The 21,391-nt window shown below is 48.1% G+C and overlaps 10 protein-coding genes across 10 annotated transcripts; 4 read left to right on the forward strand and 6 right to left on the reverse strand.

Annotated features, from left to right (window-relative positions):
- Positions 1–46: 46 nt before the first annotated feature.
- On the forward strand, positions 47–1,610 carry N7511_006995 (uncharacterized protein; the record flags this gene model as incomplete). The annotated part of the gene is made up of 7 exons (XM_057129372.1): positions 47–130; positions 185–317; positions 376–560; positions 610–646; positions 700–767; positions 815–1,197; positions 1,259–1,610. 7 exons carry the CDS (start codon positions 47–49, stop codon positions 1,608–1,610), a joined length of 1,242 nt encoding a protein of 413 aa, XP_056983928.1.
- Positions 1,611–1,749: 139 nt separating this feature from the next.
- Positions 1,750–2,133, reverse strand: N7511_006996 (uncharacterized protein; the record flags this gene model as incomplete). The annotated part of the gene is made up of 1 exon (XM_057129373.1): positions 1,750–2,133. The coding sequence occupies one exon, from the start codon at positions 2,131–2,133 to the stop codon at positions 1,750–1,752; it is 384 nt and encodes a 127-aa protein (XP_056983929.1).
- A 2,946-nt stretch (positions 2,134–5,079) lies between these two features.
- Positions 5,080–5,495, reverse strand: N7511_006997 (uncharacterized protein; the record flags this gene model as incomplete). The annotated part of the gene is made up of 2 exons (XM_057129374.1): positions 5,080–5,289; positions 5,352–5,495. 2 exons carry the CDS (start codon positions 5,493–5,495, stop codon positions 5,080–5,082), a joined length of 354 nt encoding a protein of 117 aa, XP_056983930.1.
- A 377-nt stretch (positions 5,496–5,872) lies between these two features.
- N7511_006998 (NAD(P)-dependent alcohol dehydrogenase) lies at positions 5,873–7,125 on the reverse strand (the record flags this gene model as incomplete). Its single annotated transcript, XM_057129375.1, has 4 exons — positions 5,873–6,109; positions 6,162–6,720; positions 6,771–6,900; positions 6,951–7,125. 4 exons carry the CDS (start codon positions 7,123–7,125, stop codon positions 5,873–5,875), a joined length of 1,101 nt encoding a protein of 366 aa, XP_056983931.1.
- Positions 7,126–8,023: 898 nt separating this feature from the next.
- N7511_006999 (uncharacterized protein) lies at positions 8,024–9,731 on the forward strand (the record flags this gene model as incomplete). The annotated part of the gene is made up of 4 exons (XM_057129376.1): positions 8,024–8,168; positions 8,222–8,735; positions 8,794–9,025; positions 9,081–9,731. The coding sequence occupies 4 exons, from the start codon at positions 8,024–8,026 to the stop codon at positions 9,729–9,731; spliced, it is 1,542 nt and encodes a 513-aa protein (XP_056983932.1).
- Positions 9,732–10,158: 427 nt separating this feature from the next.
- On the forward strand, positions 10,159–11,138 carry N7511_007000 (SDR family oxidoreductase; the record flags this gene model as incomplete). The annotated part of the gene is made up of 5 exons (XM_057129377.1): positions 10,159–10,234; positions 10,280–10,338; positions 10,388–10,762; positions 10,811–11,008; positions 11,055–11,138. The coding sequence occupies 5 exons, from the start codon at positions 10,159–10,161 to the stop codon at positions 11,136–11,138; spliced, it is 792 nt and encodes a 263-aa protein (XP_056983933.1).
- A 127-nt stretch (positions 11,139–11,265) lies between these two features.
- N7511_007001 (fungal specific transcription factor domain-containing protein) lies at positions 11,266–13,580 on the reverse strand (the record flags this gene model as incomplete). The annotated part of the gene is made up of 4 exons (XM_057129378.1): positions 11,266–11,317; positions 11,368–12,155; positions 12,209–12,636; positions 13,550–13,580. 4 exons carry the CDS (start codon positions 13,578–13,580, stop codon positions 11,266–11,268), a joined length of 1,299 nt encoding a protein of 432 aa, XP_056983934.1.
- Positions 13,581–13,992: 412 nt separating this feature from the next.
- Positions 13,993–16,587, reverse strand: N7511_007002 (glycoside hydrolase family 92 protein; the record flags this gene model as incomplete). Its single annotated transcript, XM_057129379.1, has 5 exons — positions 13,993–15,178; positions 15,314–16,131; positions 16,194–16,303; positions 16,357–16,389; positions 16,449–16,587. The coding sequence occupies 5 exons, from the start codon at positions 16,585–16,587 to the stop codon at positions 13,993–13,995; spliced, it is 2,286 nt and encodes a 761-aa protein (XP_056983935.1).
- An 862-nt stretch (positions 16,588–17,449) lies between these two features.
- N7511_007003 (PHD finger protein) lies at positions 17,450–17,863 on the reverse strand (the record flags this gene model as incomplete). The annotated part of the gene is made up of 1 exon (XM_057129380.1): positions 17,450–17,863. The coding sequence occupies one exon, from the start codon at positions 17,861–17,863 to the stop codon at positions 17,450–17,452; it is 414 nt and encodes a 137-aa protein (XP_056983936.1).
- Positions 17,864–18,689: 826 nt separating this feature from the next.
- On the forward strand, positions 18,690–21,076 carry N7511_007004 (Zn(II)2Cys6 transcription factor; the record flags this gene model as incomplete). The annotated part of the gene is made up of 5 exons (XM_057129381.1): positions 18,690–18,746; positions 18,802–18,969; positions 19,030–19,571; positions 19,624–20,103; positions 20,155–21,076. The coding sequence occupies 5 exons, from the start codon at positions 18,690–18,692 to the stop codon at positions 21,074–21,076; spliced, it is 2,169 nt and encodes a 722-aa protein (XP_056983937.1).
- Between the last annotated feature and the right edge of the window lie 315 nt (positions 21,077–21,391).

A 21,391-nucleotide genomic window follows, 5' to 3' on the forward strand; every position in this document is an offset into this window, starting at 1 on the left:
CGTTTTTGATTCAATTGTCGAGGTTCTTCTTTTCCCATCCTTCACCATGAGGTTCCTCCTGCTTTCCACTCTTTTGGCCCTACTGGTCGTGGGTCTGCATGCCGAGACCACCACATTCCCTTCCTGCGCTGTACGTATACTTCGTCCACCTTCCCATGTTGTGGCTGGAGACTGATTGTCCTAGTTGGACTGCAACAAAGCATTGTTCTCCGAGTGCTCACTGACTAGCAATTCGACCTGTTTTTGCGAGAGTGACACCCGCCCGACCGCGCTGCTGAACTGTGCGGAAAGCAAGTGCACGACCAAGGAGTATTTTAGTGAGTTTCACTAGTGTTTGATCGGCCATTTGTATAATTTAGCTCTAACGGTCGCCAGCCACCAAACGACTCTATGAACAGAAATGTGACATCACGCCTCTCAAAGGCCCCCGGATTATCCAGGGTGAAACTTTGACTCCTTTGATTCTCGCGACATTTTTCTTCGCCGCACGCTTGGTCGCCAAGAGCAGTGGCCTGGCTGGTGGATGGGGATGGGATGACTATACAATCATCGTTTCTTTCGTGCGTATCACTTGCCATGTTCTACGGAGCCATATTAACCGTCTTGCAGGTCCTCGGCATAGCCATTTTCGTCCTGAATTGTTACAGTAAGCCTGCATCGGTGGTCGATTGGACACAAGATACTGATCAAGTCCTGCAGTGATTAAATTTGGCTTTGGACAGAATATTTGGGATGTCCCATTCGACGACATTACCAAGTTCTACCAGGTTCGTCCTCCTCCCCTGTCCAGCAATCGCTAAGCTAATCAAACTAGACCTTCCAAGCTCTCGCTGTAATGTATAAGATCCAAATCTCGCTCGCCAAAATCTCGGTCTGTCTCTTCATGCTACGGATCTTCCAATCCCGCACGTTCCGCTATATGTCCTATGTCCTCATGGGCCTCAACGCTGCCACCGGTATCACCTGGGCCTGTGTGGATTCTTTCCGTTGCTTGCCGACACGTTTGACATGGACTGGCTGGATGAATGAGGAGCAAGGGCAGTGTATCAACTTCATCACTTCCATTCTGATCAACTGCCTGGTCAACATCTTTATCGACTCTATCTTGATTGTCATGCCTGTGTATGAAGTGATCAAGTTGCAGCTGCCGTGGAAGAAGAAGCTTACTGTGGCACTGATGTTTGTTGTTGGCTCACTGTAAGGATTCCAATCTCATCATAACCTCCCAAGCTGGACAGCTTACTGATCGCTGCTACAGGCTTACCGTCATCGCCATTATCCGAGTCGTCGTCTTCTGGAACAACCGCTGGGGTATCAACCAAACTCTCGGTCTATACCCGCTGATTCACTGGTCTGTGATCGAAACCCAGATTTCCATCTTGTGTGCCTGTCTTCCTGCATTCCGAGCCCTCATCGGTCGCTGGTTCCCTGCGCTTCTGGGAGGCTCTCGGGGCCGCACATATCCCTCGAACGCGGCGGAGTATATCAAACAAACCGATGGAAACAGCAACATCAACAAGTCTGTCACATACTCGGTGAACTATGCCGCGCGTTCGGACACGAACAGCGAGGTAGAGCTGGTGGACGTGGATGCGAAGTACGTTCGATAATGGTCGAAGACATGAATTTCCTATGTTTCAATAGAATCCTTAAAATCATTTGAATAAACTAATACAACGAAGGATGTGTCAATGAATCCCACCCCATATTCAAAAAAAGCATAGACAGTGAAATAAACTTGAATCATGACTACAATCCCCACCGTTCTTCTTCTTTCAACTCGGGGAACAAAGCACGTAGAAATTCCCCCGTGATCGGATCATAGGGGAAATACACATCGCCTGGGATACGATCATGCATAATTGGTGCAGATGAAGGCTCAACCCCCGGTTCATCCGCAAAGGTCGAGTCAATGTCATCCCGACCTGCGATATTGTCTTCCTGAGAGCAGGTTTGCGGTAGACGTTGATCATCATGGGCGAATAATGTTGCGACGTCAACTGCTTTAACTTGCTCCTGATTTGGATGAGGTGGTAAATTGCCAGTGTCGTATCCCAGCCTCGACGCCAGTCGAGACAGTACATCTTCACACAGTTTCCAAGCACGATGCGCTGCGACGCTGTGTTTGGACATTGCGTAAAGCCATTTAACAGACTTTTCACCTAGCTGAATGAGACTGCTTTCTTTTTCTGGAATATGAACGCAGCCAAATGACAATTCCAAGATGATCACTGTCGCTATCTGCATGATGTAGTGAAGAATGCACCACCATGGACAGATTTGATAAAGGTAAGTCGTGTTTGGCTCATCTGGCAGCAAAACAAGCATGTGCATCGCAGAATCCAGAGTTAACAAAATCATATTGTGTGTGAAGCCATGCATGTCGTCTTCCTTTCTCTGTGTGTTATGTCGACAGAGGCATGGCCGACCGAGCATAATTTGTGTGCTATAATAGTGAAATGCTAAGCTCGTTTTTGCCCGGTGGGCTTCACTATGCTCTTCTTCCACGTGAAGAAAATTGAGCCCAGGAGGAAGATTCATCAACCAATGATCGACACTTGTCTTGAGCTCGCTGATGCAGCTCTTGATCTCATTCCATGATAGCATCGCGCACTCGACCGAGTAAACTCGATTCAAAATTTCTTGAGATAGCACTGTGAGATCGCAATGATACAAAAAATAGAGGGCAGCATTTGCAGGTTGAGCTTGAAGCCATAGACGTCCAAATAGGGCATCTTTCGTTGGTTTGCTGTCCATTTGCCCGAGACAGGGACTCGTCATTGCTTTGTTCAGGCATTGTTCTCTCAATTCTAGATTCTCGAGAAGCCCGGTAGCTGAGGGATTTGACAATTGATCTTCGCTAAAGGGAAGAGGCAATTGACAGCTGAATGCATTTGACGAAATCGCTGTTTTTCGGCCAGTTATTAATCCCAGCTTGTGTTCGATTGTAAATAGACACCACCATATTCGGCAATTCATTTCTTTGGCGAGACCTGAAATTGAACTGCTGTCATTTTTCAGGTCAATACCGAGGGATGTTGCGGATCGAACTGCCAGAACTGATATTCTCCATGCTCTGCGCCTGCATTTAGCTTTACTTCGCTGAAGAGACTAGAATATCATACCTGTTAATCTGGCTTATAGACATCAAGTGGAATGCAATCAGCCCCTCTACTTGTATCTGTTGAAGGTCTGGATGTTGGAACAGATTATCACCGCCCATAGCAAACATTCTGGCACGGGTTAGGTAAAAGAGGTGGTCTTGAGCAGACCATGGCCCTGCTATCTCACTGTTGCAAGAGTAATTCGATGCTATCGCAAATATCATGTTCAGCATTGCCAGCCACCTGTCACTTGGCGAATAACTTTTGTCAAAAAAGTTTTTGTACTGGCCAGAGAACTGAGTGCGATCAATGATAGGGAATTGCGGGTGAACCATAGTCAAATAAGTTTCAAAGAGACGATCGGCCACCTGCCGTGGAGGTATCCAATACATTTGGACAGCCTCCGAAACATCTATGCTCAAGTCATCGAGATGATAGTTGATGGTATGCTGGGAAATTGGGCCACCTGAGCGGCTATCACCGCTACATTTTGATTTTGGAAGTTGTCTTTCGTCTTCCTTTAGCCGTTTCATCCATGTGACTTCTGAGCTTTTTCCTATGTATCCAGTGGCACGAGAACTCTCTGTTCGATTGATGTCTTCCTCAACTCGATCCACTCCTTCCAGTGACCCAATGGAACAAGGTGAACTGGGTCTCTCGGGCCTCATTTGATCTTGTGATCTGGCAACAGGTGTCGTATTGAACACACGATCGGCCTCTGGGTCATACTAGTCAAATGTCAGACAAAATGTCGGCTTCGGGGCACTATAGTTGACATGAATCCGGAACCTTTTGCAGTAGATCTCTGATGCGTTTAGTAGGCGAACCAGGAAGATCCCTCATCTCATTCAACATAGTTTCATAATCTTGAACTTTGGTCGAGAGCGCCTTGATCTGCCTGGTATTGGGCTTTGATTTAGTTTCAGGAGATAAAGAACGGGAGAGGTACGTTTGTTTGGATTCACTGCAACTGCTGGCGAGGGCGCGGTAGGTGGTGCGGTGAACTTACTTTTTTTGTCTTTCACGCCATGGTAATGGATACAAGCATTCAATATTGGATTGTCGACATTGTTTGCAAGCTGGAGTGTCACCAGTGCATTTGAACTTTCGCCGATGGCACGATTGGCATGCCCGTAGCACTCGTTTACCAGAGGGTGGTGGAGCGCCAGGTTGTTGCCGAGGGATTGCGACTTTCATTATGATAGACACAGCTATGCAGAAGCATATGTATGCCCCTAAATTCAGGAAAGAGGTAGGCTTGGATCGTTGAATGCATTGTACCTGAGGTGGCAAATTTGGTGTGATGTCATGCTTGCGACTGCTCGGTACGTTGGTCATTGTAGATGGATTGAACACTAACAGCTCTCTGACCCCAAGGGACATGATGAAAATAGATGTTGGAATAATGATTTGTAGGTGTGGCAAGTCATTTCTTGCTTTAAGTTACTTGAAGTCACCATGTAATTCTACAATATACGCTTACCCCCTGTGAAGGGAAATAATGCACGAATATCAGTGTTCTGCGAATGTCAAGCCAGCAAAGTCGCACTTTTGAGTAGCGTATCTACATGTCGTTGAACCTTGGAGAATGTAATTTGAGTGAAATCAGTTACTGGAAAAGAGGTTAGAGAGTATTGTCGAGTTGCTCAGAACATGTGTGGAAGTAAGATTATTTACAGCCATTTCCATGTCACCAGGGCTTCATCGCCACGTGACAGGGTCAGGGCCAAAAGATTTGGGACACAACTACGACTCATTATGAAGAGGACAGCAGAAACCAAGACTTTGCACGATACAAGCAATATGGATCCATCAAATGAGTGGATTGGATAATTTATGCAGTTTGACCGGCGAAAAAAAAAAAAGAAAAAGTAGAAGAAAATGCGCAAAGACCCGCCGTGTCAATTCCCCCTCAAATGATACAGGACCTCAATTTATCGGTGTAAACAGGCACTATCCTTCATCTCCATTGGACTTAGAACTGATTTGCCTCAATTTCATCGCCCTTTTCCTCCTTGACCTCGTGGCTGCTGCCCTCAGGCTCTTTGTTGCACTCGGGGTCGGTATTGGCAGATTCCTTCTGCTCAGACTCCATGGCCTCGATCTTGGCCTTCAGACGTGTGTATCGCATGCGGGTGGCATTGGGCTTAAGGCCGAGATTTTGACCAAGCACGGCGTAGTCAAGCTGAGGTTGAAAATGTCAGATGCTTCACCTTTCATTAAGTAGTGATATGATTCTACGCTCACCTGCATGTTGGCGCTCTGACAACAAGCCCAGAGAAAAAGGAGGTCCTTGTCAAAGCTGACATTGGCGGATCTCAGGGCCTTGCTGGGAGTGCTTCGGGCAGAAGAGGGCTTGGCCACCTTCTTGGGAGTGGTATCATTGCCCATCTTTGCAAGCGTGAAACGAGAACGTAAGAAGTGGTGGAAAGATGGCGGTTGGAACAAGTGAAGGAGCTTGAGTGAAGAGATGGAAGCAGCTTAAAGTGGATGTTGGGTTGGGGGAGGAAGGAAAGAGAAGAGCGTCGAGGATGAAACTGAGAATTTATATTCTTGAGATCATGACGCCGAGAACTGTCGAGCCCACCACACCTTCCCAAAACACGAGTCAGCTTGAATTCAACATGAAATGTTTATATTCTCGGCCAACGGCAATTATTGATATGTGTACAGTACTAGAGAGAAGTTACAGCTTCTACAAACTTCAAGCGAATACCCCGTGTCATGTATGGACAAAACCCATGTTGTATTATCACTATGCCAAATCTTCATGCAGTCACTCCTTCAATGATAACTTTGATCACACTCTCCTTACCCTGCCGCACTAGCTCAAAGGCATCTTCGGCCTGCTGGAACTTGTATCTATTAGTGATAAGTCGCTTCACATCAATCTTGCCACTGGAGATGAGATCGACAGCTGTCGAATAGCATCCAACGGTGTACCTGATCGAACCTCTGATGGTCAAGTCGCGAATGCAGGCAGTGGTGATGGGGAAGACGACATTCTATCATTTCAGTGAGCGTTTTCCAGAGGATTAAGAGAAAGCATCAAATTACCTCTTTTCCCATTCCAGCTTGCACGTAGGTGCCTCCCTTTTTAGTAAGGTGCACTCCTGTTTGGATGCAGGCCTCTGCTCCAGTGGCTTCAAGCACTACGTCTGGGCCTTCACCCAGATCAAATTTCTCTTTCATGATCCGAGCCAGCTCCTCGCTCCAAGCACAACTGTCCTTGTCTGCTGGCTTAGATGGGGGCACAAAGACGTCGTCGGCACCAAATGTGCGTGCGAATTCCACACGCGACTGACTGATATCCACACCAATCACTTTCCGAGCCGAGTATGCCTTGCTCACTGCTTGACAGAGCAGACCGATAGGCCCGCACCCAAACACGACGACTGTCTGATTGGGTCTGACGTTCCCAGCTTTGGTAATCTGTACTGCAACTGCGACTGGCTCAACCAGTGCTCCCTCTTCAAGGTCCATGTGTGATGCCAGCGGATAGCAGAAGTCAGCCTGAGTGATGTAGTATCTGGAGAGGGTTCCATCGTGGGGTGGAGTTGCTGCAAAGACCGTGTCTGGGCACAGATTGTACGAGCCACTCCGACAATATTCACAGCTTGGCAGGGTCAGTCTGGGAGCATGACAAAGAAGAGACGTGGTAGTTACTGTCTGCATGGGACGCCTGGCTCAATCGCGACTCGATCTCCGATCTTGAGGTTCTTTACTGACGGCCCAATCTCCACCACTGTACCCGAGCTTTCGTGGCCGAGAACAATCGGAGAGTGAAGGACGAAGTCTGTATATCCCGAGTCAGTCTTCTCTTGGTCAGTTGCTCGTGGCACTTACCTCCAATCCGTCCTCGCTGCCAATAGTGCACATCACTTCCACAAATTCCAGTCTGTGCAATCTGGACTCGCACATCCCATGGATCTTTCAAAGCCGGAATTGGACGGTCCTCGAAAACGACATCCTTAACCGCTCGAAGGACGAACGAGGGGTTTGTTTCTTGTGGGTTGCTCATAATTTAGGGTCAAGGCTGGTCTCGGTACTTGCTGGACTGCAAAGACCTTGCGGTGACTTATCTTTTACATTCTCGAGTTGTGGACATTGTAGAAGGATCCCCCGCTGTATGACGCTCCCCCCACGCGGAGCACCCGCTCCGCCGGCGGAGGACCCACTCCGCTCACAATGCCAAGTCTTTCTTGAATCCCAAAAGTTGTGGCGATTCTGGAGTGAGAGCATGGAAGTGGGAGAACTCGAGGATTTGGACCGCAGATTGTCAAAATTGGCTCGGGGTATAGAGTGCGCAAGGGTCATGTCGAGTAATATCGAGTCATCAGTACATGAGCCAAAGATGTTGCATAAACGTGGTGCTTGGTGTCCAAGTCACCTGCTTTGAAGTGAATCCCAGCGTTGACAATCTTCACATCGAGTCTATCAAAGTAACGCACCACAGCTTCGGTTACTGCTTGGACCAGTAGGAAACGAGAATCAGTTCCTGACATCTCTTGCATTTCAATTCTAACAAATGAAAACGAAGAATCGGCTCACCTCGTCAAATTCGTCAACAAAGCACTCGACGCCTTGAAAATTTATCCAAATTCGTCATCGTCTCCGTCAATCGGACATGATGATCCGCACGGGGACAACGGAAGGGGGCATTGTCAAAAGACAAGAGAAAGCAGATCAACGTCATATTGCCGCGAATAGGCCTATTACCCCACGGGGAAGACATTTCATGCAGGTCAGACCTGCTTCACTAAGATCTAGGCCACTTTAGCTCATTCTGTCCATGTTTAGACATCGTTGGGGCCTTATCCTTGAATGCCGAGGCAGATCGGATATATGACAACCATTGTCCCTCGGAATAATTGTCCTCGTCTGATTCCAGTCAAAATTCCCTCATCGACGTCCATACCATGAAAGATCAGGATATCGTTGGCGAGGCTCTTGCTTCTGTCTTGCCCCAATATGATCGTCCTTGGTTCAGAGTACCACATCTTTTGCAACTCAACCTCATCCTCACTATTCCATTAATATCGTCCGCTGTAGCTGGATATGATGGTAGGTCAGCTGTCTCCTTCAGTCTGAAGTATTGAATAGCTCATTTAGATTAGGATCCCTCATGAACGGCCTTCAGTCCATTGCCGAATGGAAGGAGTATTTCGGTAATCCATCGGGTTCAATACTCGGTGTTGTCAATGCAGCACAGTCTGTTGGAAGTGTGATCTCGTTACCCTGCGTGGGAATCTTGTCCGATCGTATCGGACGGCGCTTGACCCTGCTATTTGGAGCCATTGTGATTGTCATTGCTTCGATTATTCAGGCTGCATCAGTGCAGTATGGAATGTTTGTATTCTCTCGTGTCTTGGTAGGAATTGGCTCCATGCTAGTCGTGCAGCCCTCCCCTATGCTTATCACCGAACTGGCGTATCCGACTCATCGCGGCAAGTATACCAGTGCTTTTTGGACTATGTACTATTTAGGGGCCATCTTGGCTTCGTGGACAGCTTATGGCACTCAAAAACATATGGCGTCTTCAGACTGGAGCTGGAGAATCCCGTCAATTATTCAAGCTGGATTTCCTATGGTTCAAATTTTGTTCTGGTGGTTGGTTCCAGAGTCACCTCGGTCAGTTGCCTTCCATGATAGCCCCAATGAACAGTGAACTGACACACTCCTTCTTTAGATGGCTTGTTGCAAATGGAAAGAGAGAAGAGGCTGAAGAACTTCTCGCTCGTTTCCATACAGCTGGAGATATCTCACATCCTTTGATACGATTCGAAATGGCGGAGATCGTCCACACCATTGAAATGGACAGCCAGGCCACCGAGACAAAATGGTCGACTCTAGTCACAACTCCGGGTAATAGAAAGCGCACATTTATTGCAGTCTGCGTTGGTGCCTTTGCGCAGTGGAACGTAAGTGATGTTCTGTTGCACCAGTGTGATCATCGACTAATCTTTGCTGATATAGGGTGTTGCGGTTGTATCATACTATCTCACACTCGTCCTAGACACAGTTGGAATCAAGGACCCGGATACGCAGACTCTCATCAATGGTCTATTGCAAATATTCAACTTCGTCGCGGCGGGAAGTGCCGCCCTTCTTGTTGATCGTCTTGGTCGTCGGACATTATTCTTATGGTCAGCCATAGGCATGCTGGTATCGTTTGTGATATGGACTGCATGCTCCGCTGTATTTGATAAGACACAGTCTAATCCACTTGGATCGACGGTGATCGCATTCGTGTTCATCTTCTACTTCCACTATGATATCGCCTATACTCCACTGCTCCTCGGTTATCCCACCGAGATCTTCACCTACTCCACTCGCAGTAAGGGCTTGACAATTGAATTGCTAAGTGTCTATGGCTCGCTCATTGTGCTAGCATTTGTGAACCCGATTGCACTCGAAAACATTGGGTGGCATTATTATATCTTTTTCTGTTGTTTTGATGTTGTCGTGTTGGCTGTAACTTGGTTTACATTCCCAGAGACCAAAGGCTACTCCCTTGAAGAAATCGCCAAAGTGTTTGACGGTCCCTCGTCTATGACTAGTGGAGTTATATTCGACAAAGCAGGGGACAGTGATGCCAGAGGAGAACACATTGAGCATGCGGCGTAATCAATCGCTTTTCTTCGTGAATTACGCGTGGTTGTATATGAATTTGAATGGTTTGATCAGAATGAAAATCTTTTTGTCCTTTGCACTCGTTGGTTACAAGATATACACCTTCGATACTTTGACTATAGGAATCTACTACCTGTATTTCTCTTTACGCGAGCTGCAATAGAAGTCGAAAACACATCTTAAGACAACCCGCCTAGGATCTTCACTTTCAGTGCCACCATCTGACCATTCAAACAGGCAAATCCCACGACATAAAAATCCTGTTATGTTCAAGTCGGGCAACATCGTCCGCGCGGACAACAGGCTCCGGTCGGAGTTGACCCGATGCGGGGAGCACAACAGAACCATTTCGAGCTTCGAGTTCACTTTTCTTTCTTTCTTTCATATTTGACATACACTTTACACCTGGGAGCAAATCAAAATGGTGCTTTCACAACCTCCAAACCAGCATGTCATGAAAGCGTTCGACCTCACGGGCAAGGTTGCCGTGATCACAGGTATGATACACGCCAATTGGGAAGATAGTCTCTGACAGCCTGCAGGCGGAGCTCGGGGAATTGGACTAGAAGTCTCCCAAGCATTGGCTGAAGCTGGAGCTGATGTACATTGTCTTGATCTTCAGCGCAGAAGTGCAGGCTAACACATTCAAGGTTGCTCTGATCTATAACACTTCCAAGACTGCCGATAGTATTGCTGCGGACATTGCAAGCGCCAACAATGTACGTGCGGCGGCATATCAGGCCAATGTCGGCATTCAGTCTGAGATTGAGGCTGCAGTGCAGAAAGTCACGAAGGACTTTGGCAAACTCGATATCATGGTAGTGAATTCGGGTATTGTGTCGTCGATTGCCGCGGAGGACTACACGGTCGATCAATGGAGCGGGATTATGAAGGTCAATCTTGACGGTGCTTTCTATTCTGCGCAGGCAGCTGGGCGTATTTTCAAGACTCAGGGCCATGGAAATGTTATTTTCACAGCTTCTGTTAGTGCGACGCTGGTCAATGTACCCCAGAAACAGGCTGCGGTAGGCGTTTCACTTCGAACTTTTTCCCTCTAAACTAATTGTTTGCAGTACAACGCATCAAAGGCAGGTGTTGTGCAGCTGGCCAAGTGCCTGTCCGTGGAGTGGGTTGACTACTGCAGAGTGAACTGTATCTCGCCTGGATTCATTGCCACCGACATTCTTGATATCCATCCCGAGGAATGGCGGGAGAAATGGTTCAGCATGATTCCTGCTAAGAGAATGGCGGAATGTTACGAACTAAAGGGAGTGAGTATCTACGAATCTCATGGAGAAAATGACTGACTGTTTCAAGGCTTATGTGTTCTGCGCCTCCGACGCTTCCAGTTATATGACTGGAGCCAACCTGATTATTGATGGTGGCTATACTCTGCCTTGAGGGTTGAGCGTTCTGAGCCAAAATCAATGTCTTCTTATAGATTGATTATTCAGATTGATGTACTAGGTCCTCTGGGCCTTTGTTGTATCCGTTTCTCCATAGAGACCAGACAAAAGAATGTATAGACCTACTCAAAGCCTGGTAGTTGGTTCATAAAGTCCAGAATGGTAGATTCCTGTCTGCAGGTTGTTAGCAATCAGCGAAACATATTTGTGGGCCAAATTCTTACAATACTGGATCCATGCCATCCAACTGTGCCATTTCCAATGTTGGCCACATCAACGGGTAGAGATTTGTAAGTTGCGTCTGTGGTGACTCCTCTGTTGGACCCCATCTGTCAACAGAAGGATCAAAGTATGACCCACAAAGAGAGCGAATAACACCAAGGCAGCGAGAAGCTGTGGGGTTAAGATGTGACATTGATTCAAGCACATGCATGGCCTGGGATATCTGGTCACGCCAGCTTGTTGCGAGCGCACATTGAGGGTCATTGCGCAGACAGATGACTGGAATTAGAACTGCTTGGAACAGAAAATACAGCCCATACCAGCAGGCCATCATACTTTTCTGTTCCTGTGCCCAGAAAGATGAGATAAGTTGTACTGACTCCCGTGCTGAATCTAAACAGCGCTGGATGGCAACCTCTACTTGCACCTCGTTCTCTTGGGCAGTAGATCCTCCTCGGTCTTGACGGACCATAAGACGCCCTACTAGAAAAGGGCGGTACATGAGGATGCGGAAATTTCGATATCGCCAGCATAAAATAGAGTGGCACAGTCGAAACTTTGGTGCTTGGATGACATTCTCTTGGAAGAATACCGGGATTTTGCTAAGCCAACGTCCAATCAGCCGGTCATCCAGCTCGATGAGCTCATTTGCCGACGGAAATGGTGATGATATGATTCTAGAGTATATCTGGCTTGATGCCATGTGGAAGGTTGCCTGTGCTCGAAGATGCGTGTACACAGTGGTTTCATTGGCTGGCTGAGGCGATTGCTTGGTTCCAGTCGTGATGTCCTATATACAAATGTCAGAGAGATCTCGCTCATTTACTGGGATAAGTAACCCACACTGTCATGTATATTCATAGGAAGTTCAACGTCGATCCCATCGTCAGGGAAATCAAGAGGACGAGAGAAGGTGATGATGGCCCCAACATCGAAAATATAGAGACAATACCATACCCGCCGCCTCATTTCAATCGTAAGTAAATTGGTTTCCCAGGTCGGGAACTCTTTGTGCAGAGCAATTCCCATTGCAATACGACGAGCTAGCCCCATGTAGTTGTAGCCAGAATTTGGTTTGTTTCTCTTCTGCATATAATTTGAAGCGAGGCTCAAGGCCTGCACAAGAAGCAAGTTTCCTGTCTCCAGCATATCGATGGAAAGCCTCCCCTTGGCAGCTTCGAAGAGAGCAATGTCTGTATCAGTCGGTTGGGCCGAAACAGTGAATGCACCCACTGCGGCCATAACAAATAGCAAGACCTGCCATGCATTACCTGTAGGTCGAGGAATGACCTCCATAAATTGAGCCCGGAATGTAGCCTCGTGAACTATCGGATAGGATTGGTGATACAATGAAAAGTATGCATCCACAAATGGTTCTAGTTGGGAGAGAGGTGTCAACGAGAAGGGGATGCTGCAAGGCTGCTGGCGTGTTTTTTCACAAGACAGTCTTGAGCTGTATTCTTGATTGCTCATTTGGGTGTCTGTTATTCGGAGCAATGCGGCTCCAGATGCGACACCTAGTTCAATGTTACTAGTGAGAACATTCGGAGATTTTCTGGGCCATACCTAAGTAGCCGCCTTCATTTGAGCTACTTGTCAGACTGGCCATGCCATCTACAAAGCCATCTCCTGAAGCCTTCCCCGTTCTCTCATCCCACTCAAAATTACTGGAAGATGGAGGAGATTCCAAAGATAATCCTGAGGGCCCAAGGGGGCGAGGTTCAGAGGCTCCCGTGGGCTGTCTGACCGATGCTCGCCCTGGTGAACCAATCAAAGGCAGTATAGGCGCATTCGACGACCTGGTCAGAGCGTAGTCTTGAGATATGATATTGGGTGTAATCATGGTGGCAGGCCCAATCCGACCGCCAGACACCAGCCCAGCAATTTGCTGCTGAGCATCGGAGTCTCTCTGGGAATGCAGCACGGCTCCTACAGGCTCTCTTGAGCCTGATACGATAGAATTTGAGTTTTGCGCATCTGAAATAAATTGCTGCAGCGTTGCTTTTGTTTGCGCTAGCTCGGTTTCCACCGCTGTTAGGTAGCGCCGAGTCAGAGGAGTCTTGTTTTGCCTTTCGTAGAGACACCTCCGTCCAAATTTGTGACATAGGACACATATTGGGACGGTTCGATCACACTGCAAGTCGGTCAGCTCCAGTGAAAGCTTCACAGCTTGTAGTGACTTACCTTGGACTTTCTCCGACGACATTCCTTGCATGCTTGCTCTGCCACCGGGCGGGTTTGAAGATCAGCCCTCGGGCTCTGTGTGGGCGACTCAGTACCAGACATGGGAGCTTCCATGACGTCTGTACATTGTACAAATACGACACAAGTGAACGTTCATGTTTATGTTCACTTAGTTGTATGTCGCCAGATTGCGGGGAGAGAAAAACGGATGCGGAGAAGACGGACACCTTAATTTCGAGGCACATCAACTCCGTGCCCAGGTGAATATGATGAATATGGTAGTGAATGGCACTTCCTTGGTCTTCTCACTCAGAGAGGCTGCTGGGGACTACGATAATCGATTTAGAATGTTTGATTTGGAGAATAATGGAATTGATGAATTGGATATAAAAGGTCCGGGGAGGTTCCAGGCGGGTTTCTTTGTATTCCTTCTCTTTCATTCTTTACTCGTATTTACTGATACTGGGAGGAAGGTCTTCAACATGAGTTCCCCATGCACTCTCCTTGGGGCCAAGCTCGAGTTCCAGGACACCACCGTCAGCAAAGAAGTCATGAGTGATCCAGTTCTTGGTCCAGGGCTTGTCATTCCACTTGGCGCTCTGGATGTAAATGGATTTATAACTGGGGTCAAAGTTGAGGTTGCGGATAGTGGCAACCTTGTTGGTGATCGGGTTTCGAATGCTGACTTCCTTGAAGTATGGCGGAGTAATCAGGTACACGTCTTGACCGGCGACTGGCCACATGCCCAGCATGCTCAGGACCACGAAAGAGCCCATTGCACCACTGTCATCGTTACCAGCGATTCCGGCCACGGTGGTATTGAATTGAGATGGAATATAGGAATGGCTCTGGTTCGCAGAGAGACCAGGTCGTCCAGCGTAGTGGTATTGGTAGATCGGCAAAAATGCTTGTTCGTCACCTACGTATAGCAATCCTGAGTCGTGGAGGTAGCGCAGGCGAGATGTGAAGGATTCGGCGCCACCGAGTGTCTTGATCAGAGAGCCCATGTCGTGGGGTGCATAGAAAGTATACATCCATGCACTGCCTTCATATGTTTCGTGGCCGTCGGGGTTCAGATAACACGATGTGAAGTTCAATAACGGACTGCAAAAGATCGGATCCTGGTAAGCCCAAGTCCCATTCGGGTAGCGAGGCTGGAGGAAGCCAGTGAAGCCAGTGTCAACGCCTTTGATGCTGGACTTCTGATCTGGCTTGAATACGTGAATCCAGTTTCCGGCTCGTGTGGTGTATTTCTCATAATCCGCATGGTGCCCCATACCCATCGCCATCTCAGCAATGCAGAAATCATTGTACGCATATTCCACCGTCCGCGAAACGCTGCGAGTATGCGTGCCTTGGCCGTACGGATCAATGTCTTGGAACGGAATATAGCCGAGGTTCTTCCAACTGTGAAGACCACCGCGCCCCTCAACATCCCAGTTCGCAGGTTCAACCTCCGCGTCCTTAACAACAGCCTCGTAGGCAGTCTCCCAGTCGATGCCTTCAACCTTTTTCAAATACGCATCTGCCATCAACACATCCGCGTTGGACCCACCCTGTGTGTTGCCCTTGCAAAGTGACATGCGGCAGTCGGGCAAAAAGCCCTCATGTCGGTAGATGTCAATCAAGCTGCGCAACATGAGAGATTGCGACAGTGGATCAACCAGGGTCAAGAGCGGGTGAATACTACGAAACGAGTCCCAAATACTAAGCAAATGGTTTGTAAGCAGTATTTTCATGTGTCTGGAAATCGGACCGTCTTACCAGTAGTAGCTGTCATAATATGGCTCGTCGCTTTTCCACAAGGGATTCTCTCCTGTATAGTCTTGAGGGCTGATCAATGTGCGGTATGCTCCGCTCCAAAAGACCTCCTGCAGCTCAGATGAAACTCCTTCGGCATCCACAGAGATGACTTCCAGCTTCTGTCGCCAAGCAGCCTCGGCCGCAGAGACGGTGCCTTCAAAGTCGAAGTCAGGCTGCTCTCGCTCTGCGTTGGAGCATGCCTGAGCGGCGCTTATGAAGCTGACACCGACTCGGGCGAGAATAGTGTCATCTTTTGGGCTGTAGAATCTGGCAAATGTGCCAGCGGATATCATCGAAGATGAGTTGGCATCAAGCGACAAGCTCGACTTGTTGAAGTCAATGCCATTTTCAGACCAGGATCCAGTGTCGCGAAGCTCTGCTCCCTTGAAGTCAACGCAGAAATAGGACTCATAACTACCAATTCCAAAGCTTGGGCTGAAAGTACCACTTCCAGAAAGCCGACCAGTTGAGCGATCGACGTTGGCAGCTCCCTTAGTTCGTGATTGAGGCAAATCCATCAAATCCACCAGAATGACAGGGCTAAGCGGTTCGCTGGAAGTTTTATTGAATTTGAACCGGTACAAGGCAGATCGATTCGTAACAGTCATCTCTGCGTGAACGCCGTTGGCCAATGAAATGCCGAAATAGCCAGGGTGGGCATCAGGGGAGTCCCGGTTCCAGGTCACCTCTCGGTCTGACTGCTGCCATCTGCACTGCTTGATATCATCGCCAGGACAACTCGGCTGAGGGAAAATGGGGAAATTGCCCATCGATGGAGACTGAAAGAACAAGTTAATTAATCCAAGCAAAGACAAGTCTAAGCCATTTGCTAAGGACTCACGCCGCCGGTACCAGAGTCGTGCATGTGAGAAAACCCGGTGACAACTTCCGTGTCATAAGCGAAGCCAGCCTGGTTTTCGCCCGATGTGTCTGCAACGGCTTTTGCCATGCCTGAGATTATTAGCACTGCGGCACGAAGTTCGATGTTCTGTGAATATGCATACCAAATGGCAACGTCGCGCCGGCAAATACATGACCTAACAATGTTGTTAAGGTAATTTCTCGAATATAAGAGCTTCATAGATACAAAACGAACCTCCATTGGCAGTTCCGATCAGAGGATCGACATATTTCAGCACGTCAAAGTCATCAGCCGTAGCTAGGGCAGATGATGCATAGAGGGCTGTCGTGAAAGCGCCAAGGGCCCCCATGCGAAGCAAATGTTCTGATGGCATGATGAACTCAACAATTCCCACCAAATGGATTTGTCAACGGCCTTGCGGTCCAGAATGAAGACGCGTTGGGGGATTAACCCATTTATTTACCGATCGGTAATAAGTCGCGGGGGAAACATTCCCCGATCGACATGCGGTCTGCCCTTCGAGGAGCTAAAGAAAAGCACCATCCAGTCATATCATGGGCCAAATTAGAACTCTTCACTTGGACCCCAGTCACGTAACATCGGTCACGGCTAAAGCTGTGTTGTCACATTGACACTACCCGGCAAATACACCCTGGAGCGCTAATTTGCTTTCCACCACATGGAGAGGGGCTACCGAGCGGAAAGGACCGCAAGATGCGCAGGTGAGATACCTAAATAGGCCTCCATTATAGTATTAAATGAGTCGGGTCCCTGACCGACTGTCGATCGTTGAGATCAGGGCGCGGGGGCAAGTCAATTACCCCCGAGCTGCGGGGAATGTGGCTTTGTCCAGGGCTATCCGTGATTTCCGAGAGGCTGCACCAGCAAAAGATATCATGCCGACTGGTCTTCTTCAGAGTGCGATGTAACCGTTTCTGCGCTGCTTCGAACTCGACGTAGCAAATTATACTGGGGGAGACAGTAGCAGTTTGCGATTGGCTGGTCGGAGCGAGGGTTAGATTCTGGAGGTCATTTCTCAATTTATATGGATTCGATGCGTTGTTGTGAAGTCAAAAGTGTTCAAGAAAGCGCAATAATTTCGAGGATAATGTCGCACCGCAAAAGCCTGGCTCAGTTGCAGCTTTTTGTCGCAATTTCAACTTTTCGTTTTGCTCTTTTTGCCATCGCATATTTCAAACTTCATGTTTTTGCTGACGAAGAATGCAGCAAAGCCATTATATCAAATCAAGGGCAATATTATCCCACGATTTGCCTCTCGTTTCTGTTGGTAGTCTTGGGCTGTTGTGTGAAAATGCTGAAGGGCTTGCAACGGCGGGCTCTCGGGGTGCAAGGCTGGAATTGAGATATGCTCTGAACTTCGAGTTCTCGGTCTGTAGTCGCAGATGCTCCTCTCTGAGATTGGCTTGGTCTTGGAGCAAGGATCGATAAGACTCAATCTCTTTCATAATTAACCCCAATTGGTTCCTGAAATGCGGCAGTTGGTCAAACTGATCCGTATGAGCCTCTGGGTGATCGAGATATTCCAGAACCTGGGGATAGATTTCTGTAACAGGAGGAAGCTTGTCCGGTGCAAGACCAGGATCGTAGTCATCAACTCTAGTCATGCCGGGCGGCGCCATTCGAGACATGCTGGTGGGCCGTGCAACCGAAGGTGAGGCTTCGGCTCTAATAGAGGATGATACAAATGGTGAATTGTGGTTCTGTGGTGACTGGACATCCAAATTGGTGCCCCGAGGGCTACCTGAAGTTGAAGGTGGTAAAGGGAACTGAGGTGGCGCATGATCCCAAGCTCTCTCCCGACAGGATGGACAATAAAATGCATTAGCAGAGCGTACGACATCTGCAAGACATGCTGTATGATAGGATCTGCAGCATGTCTGACATCCAATGAGACTATCAGGAAGACGGCACTCCGAACAGACTATATTGTGAGGCCGTCCAGCACCTTAAACAACATCAGCAAAACGCATTATCATCTTCAAAGCAGCTGGTGACAAACCAATCCATTCTTGGTAGACACGGCCTTGTTCTGGCCTCGATAACACAGGCTGCGTGGAAGATATTGAGCCCCATCTTATCTGGAAGCTAGCTGGCGCTTCATCTTCAATGGATCGCAGCAACGGCGAGGACACATCCCCTTGACTCAGAGATTGAGACGTTCGTAACATGATTAGCTGTAGGTGAAAGAAGTGAATGACGACATGAAGATGTACAGAAAACGGCCATGATATTCTGCCGGGCGGTGGGGTCTTATCCCGACTTTCGGTCGAAAAACTGCCGAGATAAGACATCACCGCCTGAGAACGTGATATCAACTTTCTTCTTGGTTGATTCCTCTTGCATGGGTTTCGATATGTGAAAGGTGGATGAAATTGCTGTGCTATTACGTAGGGCACATCTGAATGATCTCACTATTCGAGCACTCCTCTCGTGATACCATCAGGCAACTCGACAATGCCTGGGGTACCCTCCAATAAAGCTTGCGAGCGTTGCAAGAAAAGACATATCAAGGTCAGCCCAAGAGTGTCTCGCGGCTATACTGTGGATGGATTCTAATTAGTTACAGTGTGATGAGACCCGACCCCACTGCCAGCGATGCACAACTGCTGGAGTGGAGTGTCCGGGATATGTTCAAACACGCAAGTTTATTGATCAAGGCGCAACAGTAAGGCGCCGATATGCTCCATATCAGGATTCTCAATCCAAGTTCAGCTCCGAGCTTCAATCTCACAGGGTAAGTGAAAGGCCAATTTATTCCCTGCTTATTGAAGTAAGGGCTTATCTTTCGCCACAGGTCCCCGCAGAGCCTAGCTTGGACTTGATTCATCAAAATCAGTCGCAAGCAACCAATGAACAACTCCATTTCAACTCTCAACAAGAGAATAATGCTCCTCCTCCTCTTCATCATCAACTGGGAGAAACTAGTCTAGATTCGAACGAGGGCCCGATGAACATAGAGATGACTGGTCCTTCAAACAGCCGATCCGACAATCACCGAGGGACAGCCCGGCAAGAGCCTATAAATGTTTCTGAAAATCCCGCCGTTTTAGTTTCTACCACCTCTTTTGGGGTCAACCGAAACACTGGATTTGCAAAAACGAACCAAAGCCCAGTTTCACCAACATCTGGCACGAGGGGGCTGTCCTCTTTTGAGTCGGCTTACCTCGGACTACCCAATGACACGTCAGATATTCAAATGGGGATATCCTCTCAGAACTCATCATCACATAGAAGTGAGAAAGAGGAGTTCCAGGATATATTTTCGGAACTTCTGACAGGGACTGAACATGAAATCGCCTTCCTCGTCCGTCATTATTCTGAGGTCTTGGGTCCCTGGTACGTATTAATAACCCCTCGTGCTTCCTATAGCATACTGATTTGCAATCAGGTTGGACTTGACAGATGCTCAAAAGTGGTTCACAGTCTATGTTCCCATACGTGCCATCAACAATCTATCCGTGAAGTATGCTATTTCCGCGCTATCTGCCAAGCACTTAGCTCGTATCAAGGGTATCAAGTCTCCCATTGGGGGGATGTATACAAGTCCTGCCACAACCGAAGTCTATCCAAATGGAACCCAGGTTGATTGGTATCTCAAGGCTGCCAATTACTACTATCTTGCGGCATCTGATCTAAATAACATCACTTCGGATGGTTATACTACTGTTTCTAGCTCTGCTGTCTTGGAATCGCCGTTTGAGACCGTTGGTCGGTGGTTAAACTCGCATCAGACTCAGTCAAATTTGAAACCAGCCAGTGATGATCCAAATGACGTGTCGCTTGTTCGAAAAACAGAAGAGCTGCTGGCCACTGCCATAATTTTGACCATGTACCGTCTTCTGGATGCGGACGGTGATGATTGGCATAAGTAAGTTCACCTAGAAGCTTATTGCTTCCTTTATACTGACTGTAGGAACAGACAACTTTCCGGAATTCGTCCTATGTTCCAATCCCTTCTTGATCTTCATTCAAAAACATCCACCTTGTTCTCCCACGGAATCCGGGCTGCATTTTGGAACTTTGCCCGCCAGGACTACCTCGGTTCTTACTTTACCCGATCACATACACACTTCGATCCAGAAAACCATCTCCTCTGGTGCACGGCCGGGATATCAATCAAGGAGGACAATGAACTTACCGCCACCCCGAACGGATTGCCTTTTTCCACACAGGAAGACCAGGCAGGAAACGGCCTAATTTGGCTTGTATCCAAAGTAATCAATTTTCTCGCCAGATCGAAGGAAACGCAAATCGCACAGTGGACGGGCTCTCCTCCGGAAAACTCACCTGGACCTCAAGGCTCATCAAGCGCCGGCCAATCACCGTACCCCGATACAAGCACCTGGCTCAAGCTTTCTTTTCAATTTCAAACGTGGTTTGATAGTGTCCCTGAGACTTTCCGTCCCTCTGTGAGAATCGAGCATCCGAAAGACTTATCCAGACCCGAAGGGAGCCAGCTTCCTTTCCCTGAAATTTTCCACGGCTCAACTACTTGCGCTGCCACTGTCCAGCATTACCACTTCGGGCGAATCGCATTGCTTCTCAACCGGCCAGCTGATATCATGAGTGCGCCATCCACAGCCTTCGATCGTTTACAGGGATATAGGGAGGTCACTAAAGAAGTGGAATTCCGCTCGCGCGAGGTTTGTGGTATTGCCTTGGGCCGTCCGCACGGCGGAGTGCGAATATTTATGATACCACTTCTTTGCGCCGTTGGACAGTGCCTAGAAGGTCGTGACGAACATCAGATTATCATTGATTTATTGCGCGGCGTGGAGGCTGATTTGGGTTGGGCTACTGAGTATGCTGTTCAGAAACTGCAGACCTCTTGGAATCAATGAATTAGCCAGATCATGAACATCATGAACATCTTTGTGCAGATCTATCTAAACAAGGAATAAGGTCTTGCTCGGAAAATTTCAACATCAAGAAACTACTAATATGTAGACAAGCTGCAGTAAATCCAAGGCGGCAACCACAAATGATCGCGATGATGGCTTGCAATCGTCTCGGTTCTCTCTTCGCATATTGCAGCTCATGAAACTATCGTGTCCATCGGATTTCAATCCCGAGGAAGTTTTTGCCTGCGCTGAGCATGATGACGATATACTGCATCATGAACCCAAGATATCTGCCGAACAGAAGCTTGAAGTCAA

This window comes from Penicillium nucicola (assembly GCF_028828085.1).
Source record: "Penicillium nucicola strain IBT 29836 chromosome Unknown utg000006l, whole genome shotgun sequence".
In the NCBI taxonomy this organism is placed as follows: Eukaryota; Fungi; Ascomycota; class Eurotiomycetes; order Eurotiales; family Aspergillaceae; genus Penicillium; species Penicillium nucicola.